Source organism: Carcharhinus amblyrhynchos, chromosome 15, assembly GCF_965287045.1.
Source record: "Carcharhinus amblyrhynchos chromosome 15, sCarAmb.v2.hapA, whole genome shotgun sequence".
NCBI lineage: Eukaryota > Metazoa > Chordata > Chondrichthyes > Carcharhiniformes > Carcharhinidae > Carcharhinus > Carcharhinus amblyrhynchos.
This window is the reverse complement of record NC_137338.1, coordinates 33,381,041-33,402,050: the sequence shown is the minus strand read 5'-3', so window position 1 is coordinate 33,402,050 and position 21,010 is coordinate 33,381,041. Positions and strand designations below refer to the sequence as shown.

General features: G+C 39.0%; 1 protein-coding gene across 1 annotated transcript in view; it reads left to right on the top strand.

Annotated features, from left to right (window-relative positions):
• Positions 1 to 19,167, top strand: part of man1a2 (mannosidase, alpha, class 1A, member 2) — a 145,763-nt gene extending 126,596 nt beyond the window's left edge. The window contains exon 13 of the mRNA XM_080203764.1: positions 16,082 to 19,167. Coding sequence (XP_080059890.1) covers positions 16,082 to 16,271 — 190 coding nt within the window. The 3' untranslated portion in view covers positions 16,272 to 19,167. The remainder of the gene's footprint in view (positions 1 to 16,081) is intronic.
• Positions 19,168 to 21,010: the final 1,843 nt, after the last annotated feature.

The window sequence follows — 21,010 nt, the reverse complement described above, 5'->3', positions numbered from 1 at the left end:
GGACATATTAAAATAGTATGGTTACAACCATTTTTGCATTGCAGATACTTAATGAAAATAGTAGATGATTTTGTTCTGTTTTTTCAAGCCTGAATTGTACTTTGCTTATTTCTCTTTCCTGCTTAGCATTCATCCATATTTCTATACTTGGGTTTGTTTTTTAGTTTTAATTTTTCAATCAATGTCATTTGCAATCTCCCATCCTATTCTGATGCTACTTTGCTACTGAGTCATTCAACTGTCATTGCTTCCCAAATTTGTGCATCTCTGCCACAAGACCCTGTTTGATCTTTCCAATTAGGTTTCTGTCTCTACTACAGTGCTAAACCAGCACTAGTCAAGGTTGCAGATGGCACTCTGACTGTCACTGTGTCATGTTACCCATTCCTGTTGTTCTTGACTACTCAGTAATCTTGAGATGGTTGATAACACCATCTTCCCCTAGTGTCTCCTCTATTATGCAACTTAGTTCCATGTTTGCCTGCTGAATAACATATATTCTCTCAGTCACAAAGATTACCTACTTGCATGCCTGTAACGTTGCAAGTCTCCACTCCTACCCTTCTGCACATCTGCCACGCAAACTCTGATTTGACAGAGCATTTTGTTGCCTCCTATATAATCTCATTTTTTTTAAAACAATAGCCTTCTATTCGTTACTACTCCCCCCATCTGAAGTAGCAAGTAGGAAAGCTTTCAAGATCTTCTGGGACCCATGTGGACACTCATGGCTATGATGTTGCACTGATATCATAGCATACTAATATGCTCTTTTGCCTGTAAAATGATTATTCACACAAGCTAATCTGGGTGAATTCTCTAAAGTATTTACACAAGTTGAATAACATCTAATTATTTGCTTTTAACAGGAAAATAATGCACAACTATTTGTGTTTTCCTGTGAAGTGTTGTAAACTAATTTCCTATTAATCATGCAAGTTAGAGTAGTTCATTAGGAATTGACTTTACATAGTTTCATGTAATATGAAGATTTCCAGCAGAGAAATATTTTGTAGGCAATTTCAGGGCCAGCATAGAGTCAAAATTTTTTAAAACTCTGGAGATCAGGAATTAAGTTCACATCAAAGAAAACTTATGCAAACTCATCTAAAGCGCAAACCATGATCTTGTCACAGCTGAATCTTGAATCATCTTTCAGGTCTTTTACTGCAAACGGAGTAGGAGTACAGTTAGAATAAAGATAAAGAGCCAGCTGTTTAGAGATGCAGCAGCACTCGATTTACAAAGACAAATCATTTTTAAAAAACATTGAAAATGTTGTTCAGCTTGGAATGGACTATGTTACTGTATTTGTGTAATTTCATTCTTTTTCCACCCCTTGTCTAAGAAAGCAGAATGGTGACCACATCTCAATTTCAGCACTGCATGGTTTACAAATACTAGTTGTGCTTAAAACATATGTTTTACCATTTTAGAGATAGCATACCGCTTTCCATTATGGTGCTTATTTGAATTGCATCAGAAAGCATTCGATTAAGGGTGTATATAAATTCAATATTTGGTACTTTTGATGAATTTAGCACAAAACTGTGCTATTCCATAAACTTGCTTCAAGTCTATTTTAGAAAGTGATAAACAAGAGGATATTGTGGATAAAAAAATCATTGTTATTAAATGCATCTTGTTTAATTTGACTCAAAACACAAGTGAAATACTGCTGTTTTTGCATCCATTTATTTGCCACCGGAATTACTAGTAAAAATGGGGCATGGGTTTTGTCTATTCCTGTCTAGATTGTTGGGTTAGGCATCTACTAACTGAGAATTTTGCTGCATGATGCTTTCTATTGGCCAAATTCAAAGTGACATTATTGATGAAGAAAAGATCTGGATTGCCTGCTACCATTTGACGATATCTGGTGGAACTTTACAGCCTCACTCATTCCAAAACCATAAAATCCCATCTGAGGTCAACAGACCTTTCTGTAGTCCGACCCTTGCCTGCTCTGATTCCCATGGCGGGGAGAACGGTAACTTTAATAAGACTCAATATTAAATAAGCACTATGGAATTTAAGGATGAACATCAAGTTTGACATCAACATGAATAATTTTTTGCAATCAAAAGGGATTCTGACTGTTGCAAGTAGACTTTTAACTGAAAGGGTTTGCTTCACTGAGTGAAGCTCTAAATGATTTTGCCTTTACAAAAGGAGTGTGCATGTAGGATGCCATATATAAGAGAATTGTAAATTTTTTTTTAATTTACTTTTCCTCTTGATGGTTGCACAGAGCTGGGTGATGTATATTCCTCCTCCTGCACAGATCAAGAGCAGTGTAAAGAAGATCTAAAAGCTCAGATAAATAACCAACTAAAACTGTATGAACTGGATAATGCAATTGAAATGTGTACCAGTGAAAATCCTACCTCAAACTTGATCCTTTTTTGATATTATTATTCCAAAAATGTTTTTTTAACAATCTTCTTTGTTGTAAGGCTTCTGTTATGGGCCTATAGAGACGTTAATAGCTGCCTGTGGACTATGTGATAAAAATAGTGTTAATTTTAGTGATTAAGAACTGCTGGCTATGATTAATGGAAAACAAGTAATTCTAGATACATATTTAAATGGCATAGTTATAGCTATTCTTGTATTGCAATATTTTAAAGAAAATAATGTCTTTGTTCCCTCTTTTGGGTCTGGGCCTTTTCATTATTTTGCACTATATTTCTTTCTTTCCTGTCAAATGATTCCATTTTGTATACTTGTGATTTTTTAAAAATTATTATTTTCGGCCAGCGCCATTCATCTTCATAAATGCCTTGTTATTTAATTACCAGCTTGGAGCATTTAGTTATTTATTTATTTCCAACCTCAACCTCTCCCATTTTACTGTTTGCAGCTAGTATCCATTTGTTGACCATTATTGATCAGCTATAATTATCCAATAGGAACATAAAGAGCAGGAACAGGTCATTCAATGTCTCAAGCCCAAATTATAGTTCAGTTAGCTCTGTGCTTCAACTCCCAACTACCTACATTTGATTTGTTTACCTTAATAACTTTACCCAGCAATTTTTAATTGACCTACTCTCATACCTTTTTTTGAGGGCAAGCACTCTGGATTTCCACTATAATTTGTGTGACTAAGTGCATCCTAATGACAGTATTACAACCATTCAGTAAATTGAACAAAATTGAATACATGACTTGTGTATTTCTCTCTTGTTTCCATTCCACCTTTCTACAGAGGTAGGCCTTGGGGTGTAATGCTAAATATAGCAATTTTTAGCAATACCAGAGAATTGATCAGAAATGACAGGAAGAACAACAAATTCAATTAATTTGGCAACATTGACACTTATAACAGTTTTAGTTTGGTTCAACATGTAATGAACCTTTCTACTGTTCAGGTAGCCATTGGGCGTATGACCAGAACTCTTGGAAACTTTCCAAGTGGCTTGGATAGTTAGTGTTGGATAGTTTTTCCCCCTATAATTGATTTGAGCTTCATGTGTTGGATAAACAAACTTCAGATTCATGCATAATCAATGCTGTACAGTTTGGCAAGGATGTGGTTACAACTTTAATGTTTGATTTATTATTGTTACATGTATTAGATTACAATGAAAAGTATTGATTTTTGCTCGCTATACAGACAAAGCATAGCGTACGTAGGGAAGGAAAGAGTGCAGAATGTAGTGTTACAGTCATAGTTACATTGTAGAGAAAAATCAACTTAATGTGACGTAGGTCCATTCAAAAGTCTGACAGCAGCAGAGAAGAAGCTGTTTTTGAGTCAGTTGGTAATGTGACCGTGGGGTAGAGTTTTTGCGAACTAGTGCAATTTAGCTGAAATCAATCCAGCCAGCATTAAAATTCAAGATATTTCCTATGCATCCAATGAAAATTGGATTCTTGCAATCCTTTATTTTTAAATTGCTTCATAAGCCAACTGCGCTCCCAGATTGTATTAGTGAGCATAGTGAGGTTTTACTGATTTTGCCATATGAGGATACTTTTCAAATTAAGCTGTTTGAGACAGGCACTAGTTGCTCACCTTATTAACAATTTTTAAATAACAAAAAACATTTAATTTACTAAGAAACTCACTAGTGTTCACCAGTGGATTTCTAAATACTTCTGTACAGTTTTACAATAATTTTCAGTTATTTAAAATATGTTTAGAACATGGTTGAGATGCTCATAAATTGCACATTGATTCAAAATTCCATTATTTGCAGATCTAATAGTTGTCCTTTTAAATCTGGAACCAGTCCATAATTTCAGATCCAGTTTAAGCATTTCTAAAGCTTGAGGAATTTTCTCAAATTCCATTTGCAGTCATGTAAACTATATCTACAATTCTTTTGCTCAGTCTATCTTATTTGAACTATTTCATTGTGCAAATACCTAACACACATGGTAAAAAACTCAAATTTAAAGATCCCTGCATTCATTGCTGAGAATTGTAAAGTACTATAAGTGTTGAGGGGTAGTCATATGCAGAGGGCATTTCAATTCTTGTTTAATCATGCACAGAAGCAATGAGACTAAACTACTAATAATAGATTCATTACTGTAGCATTTTTAAGAAGCATTTTAAACAACTGATTTCTTTTGTGATTTCTTTTGAAACCTCAAAGTTGTTTTGTTTAAAGTCTATGTCTACATATTTTTGCATAGATCAACAACATGTTAAACTTGACTTTAATATGTGCACAGTTTTTAATCTATTCACCGGGTGTTCACATCTTTATTGGACTGGTTTATAACATTCCCAGGATCTGATAACTGACTCCGTTTGTGATTGTTATATTTACAGACTGCAGTTGCTGGTGCTTTGCTTAAGTTATTTTTGGAATGGGTGAGTTGCATATGCTTTTGATCCTTAAAACCACTTGATGTGAGTTCAGATCAAAAGATATTAAGATTTTGCAATTAATGAACTCTGAAGGCATCCCCTAAATAGCAGTGGTTATAATATGACTGAATTTTACATTCAGTTTGAGGAAGAGACTAATATTTTAAGCTTAAATAAGGGCAATTATGAGGACCTGAAAGCGCAGCTAGCTAAAGTGAACTGGCAAATTAGGTAAAGGCATAGCTTAATAGAGATACAGTGGCAGATGTTTGAAAGAATATTTAAGAGTGCATAGATTAGATTCATGCAACAAAAAAGAAAATTTCCAAGGGGAGGACTCATCCTTTACGGTCAACTAAATACTTAAAGATCATATCAGACTTGAAGGAAAAGCACATAGTTGCACAAAGATGGATGACAGGTCAGAAGGTTGGGTAGAATGTAAAAAAAATCAAAGATTGATAAGGGAGGCAAGATTACAGCATGAGAGAAAGCTAGCTTGAAATATGAATACATTCTACAGATTTTTTAAAAGTTGACGACGTGAAAGTTGATCCAATAGAAAGTGAATTTGGGGAATGGGAAATAAGGAGATGGATTGAATAGGTATTTTGCATCGGTCTTTGCTATAGAGAATGCAAGTAACATCTGAGAAATCCGAGTGTGTAAATTAGGAAATGGAGGTCCTGAGAAAATTGTTGAAGCTGCCCTGAGTCTGGCTGGATTTCATTCTAGGGACTTAAAAGAAGTGGGTAACAAGACAGTTGATGCATTGGTTTTAATTTTCTAAAATTTCCTAGATTCAGAAAAGGTTCTATTAGATTGGAAAATTTAACTCTTGCTCAAAAAGGAGAGGGAGACAAAGCAGGAAACTACAAGCCAGTTATCTTAACATGTTTTATAGAAAATGTTAGAAACTATTATTAAAGACCTTATAGCACTTGAAAAATTCAGGGTAATCAGGCAGAATCAACATGGTTTTGCGAAAGGGAAATCATGTTTAACTTATTGGAGCTCTTTGAAGAAGTAACATATGCTCTGGATACAGGGGAACCAATGGATGTGCTGTATTTAGATTTCCAGAAGGCTTTAGATAAGGTGCCACATCAAAAGTTATTGTGAAAAATATAAGCTCATGGTCTAGGGCAGTGATGGGCAACCTAGGTTAGTGAATGGGCCGAATGAGTGGCCCTCCTCAGTGGGCTGCAAGTTGAAATCAGTAATGTGCACTAACCATGATCCCATGAATAAGATTAACAACATTTAATACACACCAAATATTTCATAATGAATGACAGAAAATGCTGTCATTCATATGTTAATAGAACTTATCAAGTTCAAATAGGAGAAATATTTATGCTCATTTTGTGTATATTAAATTACACAAAACTAGTACCAGCTACAACAAAACATTATACATTAATTGCACAGATGTGTGCTTGAGGTATTTATCTTATTTTTATTTATTCATATTAGTTTATCCTTTATATTTATTGATAAACCCTACAGTTCCTTTTACTACTGATGTGATCAATAACTAAGATTTTCTTCATAGTTTTTAATAAATTGTAAAACTATTTTAAAATAAATGAGGAAAATAACTAAAATACTCATCTACCAATTGTTCTATTTTCAGTCTTGCTCTTTCCAGCACACTCTTATCGCCAGGCTCTGCCCTCATTCTCGCTCTTTCCTGTGCTCTTTTATCTTCAGACTCTGCTCTCGTTCTCGCTCGCTCTTGTGTTCTTTTGACCTTCTGGCTCCATGCTCTCAAACTCTGTGCTCTATCATCAAAATATCTTATAGGCCACAGTCATAATCCTGATGGGCTGCATGCAGACCTCTGGTTGCCCACTGCTGGTATTTTGACTTGGATAGAAGAGTGGCTAACAATCAGAAAACAAAGGGTAGACATAAATGGTTTTTTCTGGTTGGCAAGATATAACCAGTGATGATCAAAAGTATTTGTACTGGGGCAGCATAATTTAAATAAACGACTTGGATGAAAGGACCAAAGATATGGTTGCTAAATTTGCTGATGATGCCAAGGATAGGTAGGTTAATAAGATGCGAAAAGGACATGAGTTGTCCTTGAAGAACGCAAAGGGATATAGGTTAATTGAGTGGACAGAAACCTAGCAAATAAAGTATAATGTATAATGTGGGAAAGTGTGATGGGGAGAAAGGTGTTTGTTCAGCGATGCAGTCGGGTCTGGAGATCCGAGTGTGTGAATCATAAAAGGATAGTATGCAGATTGAATTGATTTATTGTCACATGTTATGGGATACAGTGAAAAGTATTGTTTCTTGCAATCTGTTACAGGCAAAACATACTGTTCATAGAGTACATGGGGAGAAGGGAAAGATAAAGTGCGTAATATAGTGTTGCAGTTTCTGATAGAGTGAAGAGAAAAATCAATTTAATGTGTGATAGAATCATTCAAGAATCTGGTGGTAGCAGGGAAGAAGCTGTTCTTGAGTCTTGGAAAAATGGGCAGAGAGATGGCAGGTGGAATTTAATCCAGACAAATGCGAGGCAATACATTTTGGTAGACCCAATACATGTGGGAGCTATAAACTAAATGGCAGAACCATCATGAGCATAGACACACACACCTGGGAGTACAGGTCCACAGAGCCTTAAAAGTAGCAGCACATGTGAAAAAGGTGGTGAAGAAAGCATATGGCATGCTTGCTTTCATCAGACGGGGCACTTGTATAAAAATTAGCAAATTATGTTACAATTGTATAAAACATTGGTTAGGCCACATTTGGAATACTGTGTCTAATTCTGGTCACCACACTTCCAGAAGGATGTGGAGGCTTTGGAGAGAGTATAGTAAAGATTTACCAGGATGTTACCTGGTATGGAGGATATTAGCTATGAGGAGACATTGAATAAACTGGGATTGTTCTCCCTGGAAAGACAGAGGCTGAGGGGCAATCTGATAGAAATTTATCAAATTGAGAGCTATAGATAAGGTGAACAGTTGGAAGCTTTTTCCCAGGGCAGAAATGACAATTACTTGGGGCCACAAGTTTAAGATAAGGGAGGGAAAGGTTCAGTGGAGATGTGCCGGGAAGTTTTTTACACAGGGTGGTGGGAGCCTGGAACGCATTGCCACTTGAGGTGGTTGAAGCAGTTACATTAACCACATTTAACACTTATTTTGATAGGCATCGAAACAAAGGGGGAATAGAGGGATATAAGCAGTTGGTCTAGATAGGACAAAGTGATCAGTGCAAGCTTGAAGGTGTTGAAGTGGAAATTTTCCTGCTTCTTGACTGTGGTAGAAAGACTCAACAAAGTTTGTTCCAACAAAATAACTTGTCTTTATTTACAAAACGCTGCATCCAGAATGGCAAAAACTTGAGTTCAGAGAGCCGTTGTTACGATTTGCTAATTCTTACTCAAGTCCGTGCTTTCATAAAGAATCAACTCAGTATTTATACATAATCATTATCAGTTTGCATGACCAGAGCTTATTCAGGAATTCGATCAGTAATAGCATCATAAGCAATGTCATAAATCATGGTACAACCTGCAGACTTCCTAGAACTCTTTGTCTCATCAGTCATACCTTTATCTTGTCCTTTTGATAGAACAGAAGAAGGCCGATGACTTCGTCATTTCTGACTTTATCTCGCCTCACTCATCCAGCCCTAAGTTATGTGGAGTCAGCCTTATCAGGTCTTACAGAGGTCAGGCATAACTTGACCTTCTCTGGTCTTATTCATGTCTTACATTATGCGGAATAAGTCTTATCAAGACTTACAGGGTCTGGCATTTTGGAATAGCTTGATCAGCTTTCCTTACTTTGTACCAAATACTTGACCAGTTTTCCCATCATGCCACTACTTCATTCGTACAACTTCACAGAGGGCCAAAGGGCCTTTTACTGTGCTGTACTGTTATTTGTTCTTTGAGTCGGTTGGTACGTGTTTTCAGAATCCTTTTCTCAGTGATTATGTTGACTGTTTTCCCTAGGCAGCGGGAAGTATAGTTGGAGTTAATGGTTGGGAGGCTGGTTTATGTGATGGACTTGGCTGCGTTCACAACCTTTTGTAGTTTCTTGTGGTTGGTCAGAGCAGGGACATACCAAGCTGTGATGCAACTGGAAATAATGCTTTCTATGCAGCAGATACACCAAATAATTAGGATAGCTAATAGAAAGTTATAATTTATTACGAGGGGAATTGAATACCAAAGTAGGGATGCTACACTTCATTTTTACAGGGCATTGGTGAAACCACATTTGAAGTATTATGTACAGTACTGGTCTCCTTATTTAAGGAGGGGTGTAAATGCTTTGGAAGCAGTTTGGAGAAGGTTTATTAAACTAAAACTTGGATTGCAAATATTTATTTGCAAAGACCAGGCAAATAAAGTAAACATAGGAAAGTGTAGCAGGGAAAGAAAGCATTTATATGGTGAGAAATTGCAGAGTTCAGAGATGCAGTTGGATCTGGAGGTCCTAGTACATGAATTGGATTGGGCAGACTGTCTTATGAAGAAAGGTTGGATGGATTCAGCATGTATCTACTGGGATTTAGAAGAGCAGGAGGCAACTTGTTTGAAACATAGAACCCTGAGGGGTTTTGACAGGGTGGATGTGGAAAAGATGTTTCCTTTGGCAGAATCTGGGCCATTGTTGCCCATTTAAGAACATAAGAACATAAGAAATAGGAGCAGGAGTAGGCCATCTAGCCCTTCGAGCCTGCCCCACCATTCAATAAGATCATGGCTGATCTGTCGTGGCTCAGTTCCACATTCCCGCCCTCTCCCCACAACCCTTAATCCCCTCGCTTATCAAAAACCCATCAACCCGCGTCTTAAAAATATTTAGCGAGGTAGCCTCCACCACTTCAACGGGCAGAGAATTCCAGAGATTCACCACCCTTTGAGTGAAGAAGTTCCTCCTCAACTCCATTCTAACCCCCCCCCCCCCTTTATCTTGAGGCTGTGCCCCCTAGTCCTACTATCCTTTCTGAGCGGGAAGAGTCTCTCCACCTCTATCCTATCCATCCCATTCATCATCTTATACGTCTCAATGAGATCTCCCCTCATTCTTCTAAACTCTAACGAGTACAAGCCTAGTTTATTCAGCCTCTCATAGCTCAACCCCCTCAACTCCGGTATCAGCCTAGTACACCTCCTCTGCACTCCCTCCAAAGCCAAAATATCCTTGCGTAAGTACGGTGCCCAAAACTGCACACAGTACTCCAGCTACGGCCTCACCAATGCCCTATACAGCTGCAGCAAGACCTCCCTACTTTTATATTCAATCCCCCTTGCTATGAAGGCCAGCATCCCATTAGCCTTCCTGACCACCTGCTGCACCTGCAGGCTGGGTTTTTGCGACTCATGCACAAGGACCCCGAGGTCCCTCTGCACCGTCGCCTGCTGCAGTTTTTCTCCACGTAAGTAATAATCCTTCCTACCATTATTCCTACCAAAGTGGACCACCTCGCACTTGCCAACATTAAATCCCATTTGCCATTTCCTGGCCCATTCACCCAGCCTATCTAGATCCTTCTGTAGACTCTCCACACCCTCCGCACAATTTGCCGTTCCACCAATCTTGGCGTCATCAGCAAATTTCGACACCCTACACTCGGTTCCCTCTTCCAGATCATCTATATAAACGGTAAATAGCTGAGGCCCCAGCACCGACCCCTGGGGCACTCCACTAGTCACCATCCGCCAATCCGAATAGCACCCGTTGACCCCCACTCTCTGCCTCCTATTTGACCACCAATCCTCTATCCACGCTAACACCCTACCCCCAACTCCATGTCCCCTGACCTTCTGCAATAACCTCTTGTGAGGTACCTTGTCAAACGCCTTCTGAAAATCAAGAAAGACCACATCTACCGGCTCTCCTCTATCCACCGCCCTAGACACATCCTCATAGAACTCCAGTAAATTTGTCAGACACGACTTCCCGTTAATGAAACCGTGCTGCGTCTGCTCTATCAAACAATTCCTCTCAAGATGCCTCGCTATTTCCTCCTTGATCATGGATTCTAACATTTTACCTACGACGGATGAAGTTTTTTTTCTCTTCTGAGTGTCTGAAGCGCTCTTTTATGTAAAGGGTGGTGGAATCTGAGTATTTGTCTTAAATCAGAGATAGATTCTGAATGAACAAGAGGGTGAAAGGTTATTAGAGTAGACAAATGTGGATTTGAAGTTGGTCAGATCAGTTGTGATCTAATTGAATGCTCGAGCTCACTCGAAGGGCTGAGTGGCCTACTCCTCCTAATTCATACATTCACAAAACACTACTATACTTGACTATGCTCCAGCTGTTGCCAGTGTAGTATAGAGCTGCAGATAGCTAAAGATTGTGAATACTGATATTTTGGTGAAGTTGGTAGCTCCTTGTTGGATAAATCAGAAAATCAGTTTGCAGTTGCCCTTTGCTTAGATGGCCGCAGGATTGATGCCACATTTCCCTTTTTGAAGTAGATGGTGAAGAATTTGCAGAATCAGAAGACATGTTAATGTAATTTAGTTTTTGTGGATTTATTGGACTGAAATTTCTGGAAGGCATTGGGACCAATACCAGGACCATATGGAAACCCTGATCCTGATGGGCCCTGCAGATTGACTCAGAAACAACCAGTTTACAAGCTTCCTCCAGTAGCTTTATCTATTTGGGGTGATAGGTGGGCTCAGCATGCAAGGGACTTACCCAGAGCGTGCAAGGCTGTTGGTAGTTGGTGGCCTGATCAAGAGTGGTGTGTGTAAATTAAGGTTGGAGAGTCATGCGTGGAGCCCTCTGAAGATTTCAAAAATTGTAGTCATTGTGACTATTGTAGTGGAGGAGTCTTCCCACAGGATAATCAGTGACTTCAGCAGTAGCCCAGTGCTCATCCTGACTTCTGGTGGCATTGATGATCCAATAGACCCTTGGCCTATTTCTGGGAAGTCCCCAGAGAGCCGGTAGGCTCCATGCATAGCAAGAATGGGAGAAATGGCATGAGGGTCCCATCTCCATCTTAGAATGGCCCCTATTTGGACTCTTAGTGGCATAATTGGCTGATCACCTTTAGATGTGAACTCTGACTTCTTCCTGCCCATTACTGGGAAATTCTCCGGAGACAAGAATCCATTGAGGAGCCACCCCCTCCCCCACACTCACTCCTTGCCACTTTACCTGGTTGGTCCTCCCCTGATTTCATCTCCATAAGGGCAAGAAAGTTTTTTTTTAAAAATGAAATGGTATCAGTTGTTTTGCCATGTTGAATGTAGAAATCCAAGTAGATTGTACATGGTTCACCTTGTACGTTTAAAATAAATGATTGACATTTTACAACGGATTCACACCACATCCTTTACAACCTGCTACTCAAATGCTACTTGCATTTTGTTCATCGTGCAAGAGGATAATCTCACCGAAACACAACATCGCAACAACTTTGTCTTTGGTCATAATCTGTTGCATGTTTTAAAAATAGCCTTTTTGACACAGCACTATGTTTCTGGATGAATGGTTCAAAAAAAGTCAATAAATTAATTTAAACTTAGCAATGACAGGGCTGAAATTTTGATGCACCTGAGTGCAAATTGGGTGGTACATCTATGGCTATATCTGATTTAAATCTGATTTCATTTATTATTGTCATATGTATTAGTACACAGTGAAAAGTAGTGTTTTTTGAACGCTATACGAAGCATACTGTACGTAGGGAAGGAAAGAAGAGTGCAGAATGTAGTGTTGAAGTTATAGCTAGGGTGCAGAGCAAGATCAACTTAGTGAGAGGTAGGTCCATTCAAAAGTCTGGCAGCAGAGAAGAAGTTGCTTTTGAGTTGGTTGGTATGTGCCCTCAGACTTTTGTATCTTTTCCCAATGGAAGAAGGTGGAAGAGAATATGTCTGAGGTTCATGGGGTTATTGCAGAAGGTCAGGGGACATGGAGTTGGGGGTAGGGTGTTAGCGTGGATAGAGGATTGGTTGTCAAATAGGAGGCAGAGAGTGGGGGTCAATGGGTGCTATTCGGATTGGCGGTTGGTGACTAGTGGGGTGCCCCAGGGGTCGGTGCTGGGGCCTCAGCTATTTACCATTTATATAGATGATCTGGAGGAGGGAACCGAGTGCAGGGTGTCGAAATTTGCTGATGACACCAAGATTGGGGGAAAGGCAAATTGTGCGGAGGGTGTGGAGAGTCTGCAGAAGGATCTAGATAGGCTGGGCGAATGGGCCAGGAAATGGCAAATGGAATTTAATGTTGGCAAGTGTGAGGTGGTCCACTTTGGTAGGAAGAATGGTAGGAAGGACTATTACTTACGTGGCGAAAAACTGCAGCAGGCGACGGTGCAGAGGGACCTCGGGGTCCTTGTGCATGAGTCGCAAAAACCCAGCTTGCAGGTGCAGCAGGTGGTCAGGAAGGCGAATGGGATGCTGGCCTTCATAGCGAGGGGGATTGAATATAAAAGTAGGGAGGTCTTGCTGCAGCTGTATAGGGCATTGGTGAGGCCGCAGCTGGAGTACTGTGTGCAGTTTTGGGCGCCGCACCTGCGCAAGGATATTTTGGCCCTGGAGGGAGTGCAGAGGAGGTTTACTAGGCTGATACCGGAGTTGAGGGGATTGAGCTATGAGGAGAGGCTGAATAAACTAGGCTTGTACTCGTTAGAGTTTAGAAGAATGAGGGGAGATCTCATTGAGACGTATAAGATGATGAATGGGATGGATAGGATAGAGGCGGAGAGACTCTTCCCGCTCAAAAAAGACAGTAGGACTAGGGGGCACAGCCTCAAGATAAAGGGGAGGCGGTTTAGAACGGAGTTGAGGAGGAACTTCTTCACTCAAAGGGTGGTGAATCTCTGGAATTCTCTGCCCGTTGAAGTGGTGGAGGCTGCCTCGCTAAATATTTTTAAGAAGCGGGTTGATGGGTTCTTGATAAGAGAGGGGATTAAGGGTTATGGGGAGAGGGCGGGAAAGTGGAACTGAGCCACAACAGATCAGCCATGATCTTATTGAATGGCGGGGCAGGCTCGAAGGGCTAGATGGCCTACTCCTGCTCCTATTTCTTATGTTCTTATGTATAATTATGTGGGCTGTTTTCCGAGGCAGCGGAGCGTGTAGACAGTGTCAATGGATGGGAGGCTGGTTTGAATGATAGATTGGGTTTTGTTCACGACCCTTTGTAGTTTATTGCGTCTTGGTCAAAGCAGGAGCCATACCAAGTGTGATACAACCAGAAAGAATACTTTTTATGATGCACCTGTTGAAGATGGTGAAAGCTGTAGCGGACATGCCAAGTTTCCTTAGTTTCCTGAGAAAGTACAGGCATTGGCAGGTTTTCCTAATTATAGTGTTGGAATGGAGGGACCAGGAGAGATTGCTGGTGATCTGAACACCTAAAAACTTGAAGTTGCGACCACTTCTACATTGTCCCCATCAATGACTATCTCACTTGTTTTGTTGACATTGATGGAGAGATGATTGTCGCACCAGTTCACCATATTCTCTATCTCTTTCCTGTACTGTGTCACATCATTGTTTCAGATCTGACCCACAATAGTGGTATCATCAGCAAACATGAAAATCAAATTGGAGGGGAATATGGCCACAAAGTCAGGTGTATAAGGAGTATATTAAGGGACTGAGGAGACAGCCTTGCAGAGCATCTGTGTTGAAGATAATCATGGAGGAGATGTTGTTGCCTATCCTTACTGAACAATGAAGAAATGAAAAAAAAACTAATTGTAAAACTTGTAGGTGCCAAGAAGTTATGTTGAGTTGTATCTGGCCTCAATTATGCGAAATCGGGAGTATTTTTGATATTCATCTCTCAAAGGAAAGGAGGGAATCTAGTGAAGGGCTATTAGATTTAATTCTGAATTTAGAAGGTTGAGTTATGAGGAAAGATTCTCCACTCCAGCAACTATTCTTTAACGGTCAGGAAGATTGGAGTACTTTTGTTGGAATGGAAAATTTACATTTGGGAAATCTTTACTGTCGGATAAATAGATGCATTTGAAGGCTACTGACTCAAAGAAAATTGGATTTTTAGACTTTTTTTGAGAACATTACAAGTGAGTCGATGGCACATAAAACCATGGGAGAATTTTATTTAGTAATCCTTAGAATTTACCAGAAAATAGAATACAGGATTATTTTTTCCACAATTATAATACAATAATTTGGAGATGATTTTCTGCATCAGAGAACTATGTTTATGTAAATTCAGTATAAACTCAGAATAAACTCTCTTCAATCCCCTATTCATAGTGAAATGAAAAGCAATATACACTTGACCCATTGTGAAGGGTAGAGCTGTTTAAAAATTCATTTATGGTACGTGGATGTCATTGGCTCAACCAGCATTTATTATCCATCCCCATTGAGAAGGTGGTGGTGAGCTGTCGTCTTGAAATGCTGCAGTTCCTGAGGTGTAGGTACATCCACAGTGCTGTGAGGGATGGAGTTCTAGGATTTTGATCCAGCAATCATGAAGGAACAGTGATATATTTTCAAGTCAGGATGGTGAGTGACTGAGGGTGGGAGCGGGGGGGCACTTCCTAGTGGTGCTGTTCCCAGGTATCTGCTGTTTTTGTCCTAGGTGGTAGTGATTGTGGGATAGAACCCAAATGGTGATGATGTGGAACCTATGAGCGTTAATGTAATTCAATGCACATTTTAGGAACTGGACTTTTCAGCTGGTCATACTTATGAATGTTTGATGCCAATGAAATGTAAAACAGTTTCTTTTTTTGTAAATTCCACATGGTCACCTTCTGATCAGATATTAGAAGGCCAGACGATCATGTAATACATCAGACGATTTCAGTTTTTGTAGAAAATGTACTTCCTAACCACGTAATTATTCTGTTTCAGTAGCAAAGTTAAAGGTATAAACAAATTTTTCCATCCGAATATGCAGCAGGCTTTTAATGTTAAATACTTATCAATTGACTGGGAAATTAGTCCTATCTAGGCCTATTCAGCCATGATGTAAAATCCATTATCTATGCTTTCTAGAACCTTGACCTATTTATATTTAGTTGCTTTCAGTTATAATTCGTGCTGGTGAGAGTTTTAAATCTTTTTTTATCTGTAGTATTGAATCTGTTTTAACTTGTGCTGAAGAGTTTACTTTGGGTCCAGTTGCCCTGTTTCTGACTGAGGTATGCTTTTGTTCAGTGACACTCATGGTGAAGTTTGAAGCTGAAGGGAAATGAATTAAGTTTTTCTTCCCCCGATTAACTAGCTCTAAATTCTAACAATTCTGCTTTGTACTTTGGCAGGTCACAGCATAAGAAACCCCAAAGATTACACAGCAACCGGGACCCATGTCACCAGAAGCAGTTGCCAGCACCAGGACCTACTGGTTACTGCACAAAAAGAACAGCATGCAATGTCTTAACCACTGGTCCCGAAAGAAAATGGGTCCTAGCATTTTTGCTTTACAAGACTTTGCTCCCTACTTCTTTTTGAACCTCTAATCAGAGAGGGGCAAGGTACAGTACCAAAGCCTACTTTTGTGGGCTACCCCTCACAATGGCAATGTTTTTAGTGTTGAATGATGAAAGTAAGGTTGGCAGAAAAACTGTCCTTGCTGATTTGTCATTAAGATATCTGCATTTTAAGAAAGAGGCATAACAACATCTTATCGCTTGCTTGTTCATCACCCCAACCCCACCAACCAATTCTCTCTACCGAGAGGATTCCCCAGGTAATCCTCGAGTTTCATCTTTTGTTTCCTTTCCTTGGCATTTAGGAAAAATATACAACTCGAGTACAGAGGGAAGGAATAACAGCCCTGTTGCTTATAAACACATTGGAATAAAATACTATGGTGTCTCTCAAATCAAGGCAATGAAGTTTAGTCAACAACGGAAAACCATTAAAATTGTACTAATGGACTTAACTGGTACTGTGAGCCATTTTCTAAGCTTTCTGCCCTGGGGGACGAACAGAACAATATTCATGCTTTAATTTCATGCCTGCTGTTTAATGCCAGTTAAGGACTCAGTATTGCCCTTATTGCTGAGTAGTTCTGTTTTTTTTTGCTGCAGTGCAATTGGTTCTTTTTGGTACCTACCCTCCAGACCTGAGTAGATGTGCTATTCCAAAAAAGGTAAACATACTTATAAGTATTACAGCTGTCAGATTTGCTATCCAAAATTACCATGGGAGACTTTGAGGCTGCTGCATTAAATCCTACTGAGCTATCTGCAGAATAGCTTTTGAACTATGCAAATAACCATAATAGCGTCCTGTGCTTCGACTCATAGGCATGTGATGTGATATTCTATATGCACTTGTGGCCTCACTCAGTGAGCCAGCTGCACTTGTGCAGATGAATGCTTCCATACATCCTAGACCACAGAGCTGATGCATCTTTCCTAATTGCCTTACCGTATTGTTGGAGGTTATTTTCATGTGGGATGCAGATTATTTTAGAATCTGTAGATTTTTTGTTTCGTTTATAAGATCAAATAGTTCAACAATGCTAGAAAACATAAGGGGCATAAGAACAGAAATGGGCTATGTTATTGCTCAGGCTTATCTCACCTTTCAGTGAGATCACATTGGATCTGTAACCCAACTTTTTATATCTGAGCTTTGACAAAGAGTTATCTGGACTCGAAACGTCAACTCTTTTCTCTCCTTACAGATGCTGCCAGGCATGCTGAGATTCTCCAACATTTTCTCTTTTGGTTTCATATATCTGTCTTTGCCCCATGTCCCATTTTACCTTTGGTTAACAAAAATCTATGAATCTTAAAAAAAAAACAATTGATTTAACATCAATTTCTACTTGTGGAAGGGTGTTCCAAACTGCTACAACTGGAGTCTGCTGAAAGGTTCATATTTCCATGCATGTCAAGAGAGACTGTTAAGCTGCAGAATATCTTTCAGAAGACACTCTCAATACCTCATCAACAGTGCTAAATCTTCCACTGCCAATTTTATACCCCAAACTGTGAAATCATTCTAGGAGTAATGACATTTAATAGTTGCAAAACAATCCTTGCCTTTTTATTTGTATTTGTGTGTTTGGCCTTGAATTTCACAAACTCAACATCTGTCATATCAAACTGATGTGATGCCGAGAAGACTATTCAACTCTTCAGCTTTCTTCTCTTGATTAGATATCCCATTTTATCTGCTATTTGATATCCTTAACAATATTCCCCACCTTTATGGCTCACTCCAATACCAGCTAAACCTTAACCTATACCTTTATCATTTCAAGTTCAACCCATTCAAAATTCCCAAATTAATGTCCTTCACCCACAATCTCACATTGCCAACATTTTACCACCCTCAATCTCACTTTGAAAACTGACAGAGGATTTCCCAGGCAATTCCTAAGTGAGGTACATAATGGGTTACTATTGGCTTGTTTCCTTTGCACTACCCTACTGTACCATAGCAGTTTCCTCTTTTGCCTGTGCATGTTTTTCACTCTGCCAACACCGAGCTGCGTCTGCTTTCTGCTTCACCATTGGTGGATGGTCTTTCAGCCATTTTGCTACTGTTCTCTGAGAATCCCTAAATCTCTCAACGCTAGGTTATATATTTCACTACGTCTTTAAAACTTCCTCAGTACTTCTTTAAACTGGGCATCTTTGCCATACTCCATTAGTCTCAATTTTATTCTTTCTCTTCTGTTTTTCATCTTCAGTTTTAAAACACTCAGATCTCATTCTTGTTAAAAGCACCAAAATTAGTTTGAAGAGAAGGAACAAGCTGATTCTTACCATGTAATGTTAACTGTCAAAATGTGGGTCACATAGTTGGCAAAATAGGACGGATTTTTTCTGAAACAACTGACAATTTCTTTTGTATGTTAACAAAAGTGGTTAAAAGGCATGAGGGTTGTGTGCTCGGTCAAGCATCATTCCTGGTTCAGTGATAGCACTTCTATTCATTTAACTAGGGTTAATTTTAAGTAAAAAATTTCACTCTGCTTTTACTGCAGTACATTAGCAACCCATGCACCATGCGACTTAGATTCATAATATTGCTTTTTTGTTAAAGGTTTATTTCGTGTAGTGCACTAATCCAAGTTTAATATTCCATCCACATCTATCATCCAGTTAAAACTGTAAAGTTTTTGATTTATTAAAACATTCCAGAGCTTGTAATCAGAAATAATTTTGTTTCATGAAGATTAGCTAAATTGTCAAAGAAATTTATTTAAATCTTAGGCATTTTTAAAATTAGTTATTCATTTGATGGACACAATCTTACTATCTGTTTGGAATGTCCACATGAAATAACTGCTGGGAAATTCTGTCTAGTTCACTTTTCTGACATTTGTATTTAATGAATTCAAGTTGCATTCACCAAATGGCAAGACGTCTTTTTTCTTTTGAAGGAGCATGACCGTTTATACAGATTATTAAAAGTTTTTCTAAATAATGTTTTTAAATGACAATTTATTGTATATTTCATTATTCTATTTTTTAAAAAAACTCCTGGTCGGATTGTGGTCTGTAACACTCATTCAACTTTCCTTGGAATACTTTTAATTTTAACAGTGAAAGCAGAATAAGGTAGGTAATATTTACTGTTCTATGTTCTGACCCATGCAGAACATAGAACTGTACAACACAGGAACAGGCTCTTCGTCCACAATGTTGTGTCGAACATGGTGCCAAATTAAACTAATCCCTTCTGTCTGCCTTTGATCCATATCCCTCTATTCCTTGCAAAGTCATATGCTTATTTAAAAGCCCCTTAAATGCCCCTATCATAGCTGCCTTCACCGCCACCCCGGCAGTATGTTCCAAACACCTGCCACTCTGTAAAGTAACTTGCCTCTGAAATGTCCTTGGAACTTTCACTTTAAGTGCATTCTCCAGTATTAGAAACTATTACTTAAAATGGTTCTCATTTTTGTTGTTACTACCTGTTTTTTATTTGTCAAATGTGCAATTTTTATGCTTAGCCTCTGGGAATGATCTTTAAGTATTTAAAAGTTAAGTCACTATCACCAAATCTACTATATATAAGAATCCAAAAATATATGGAAAATAGCTCTTAGAGGACCATCAGCAATTTGGGGAAAATTCCTATTCACCTCGGAAGATGATTCACTTGTGTACATAAATCAAAGCTCTATATTGTTAGGTGTGGCTCAGTTGGTAGCTCATTTGCCTCTGAGTCACAAGGTCCTGGTTTCAAGTCCCACTCTAGAGCTAGAGTGCAAAAGGAAATCAAGGCTGACAGTTCAGTGCTGTATTAGTGGAGGTGAGATCTTTCGGATGAGACATTTGGTTAAGTCCCATCTGTCTGGTTGAGGAGATGCCAAAGATCATACTATTTTGAAGGAGAGTAGGGGAGTGAATCCCTGGCCAATGTCTGTCCCTCTGTTAACATCACAAATAACAGATTATCTGGCAATTATCACTTTGCTGTTTCATTCATTAATATTAGTGGAGTACGGATGTTGGTACTGATAGCCCAAGCAGAAGTATGTAATGATTTTGGGAATTAATGCAGAAATACAAACATTAATCTTTATACCATTTTCAATGGTGAAATAATTGATTAAAGTAGCCTATACCTTTATAGCTTTGTAACAATGCTTGGCGTTCAGTTGATGCCCAAAGTACACCTGACCAAAAAATCTCAGATAAAAATAGAAAATGCAAGAAGCATTCTGTATCTGTGGGGAGGAGTTAATGTCTCCAGTTCATAACTTTTCATCAGAACTGGATGATATTAGATTGAACTTTCAAGCATGTACACAGCTAGGGAAATGGGGAAGAACAAAAGTGTCTGATGGGTTGCAAAAGCAAAATTGGCTATATGATTAAAGGGGTGATACGAGACAAAATGGGATAAGTGAAGAAACAAAGGGTCCAGAGAAGGTGTAAATGTGGAAAAATTAATAAGGAAAGCATGGAATATCTGGTAAAGAGGAAGGACTGAGAAATGTAGATAGACCCCAGAGTACAAACCCAGGAGTATTGTACCAGCTTTGTATTGATGGGATCACTAGCCCAAGCACCGACCCTAACTTGTATCACTCAAATGAATTTGGTATGGCCATCCTCCATTACCAGAATCTGCTATGCAAGAAAATGGAAGTGGGGTTATGATTTGTGTAATAAAACAGAAAATACTGGAAGCACTTAGCAGGGTCCGCCAGCATCTGCAGGGAGAGAAACAGAGTTAATGTTGTAGTTCTTTGATCTTTCATCTGAATGAAATCTGAA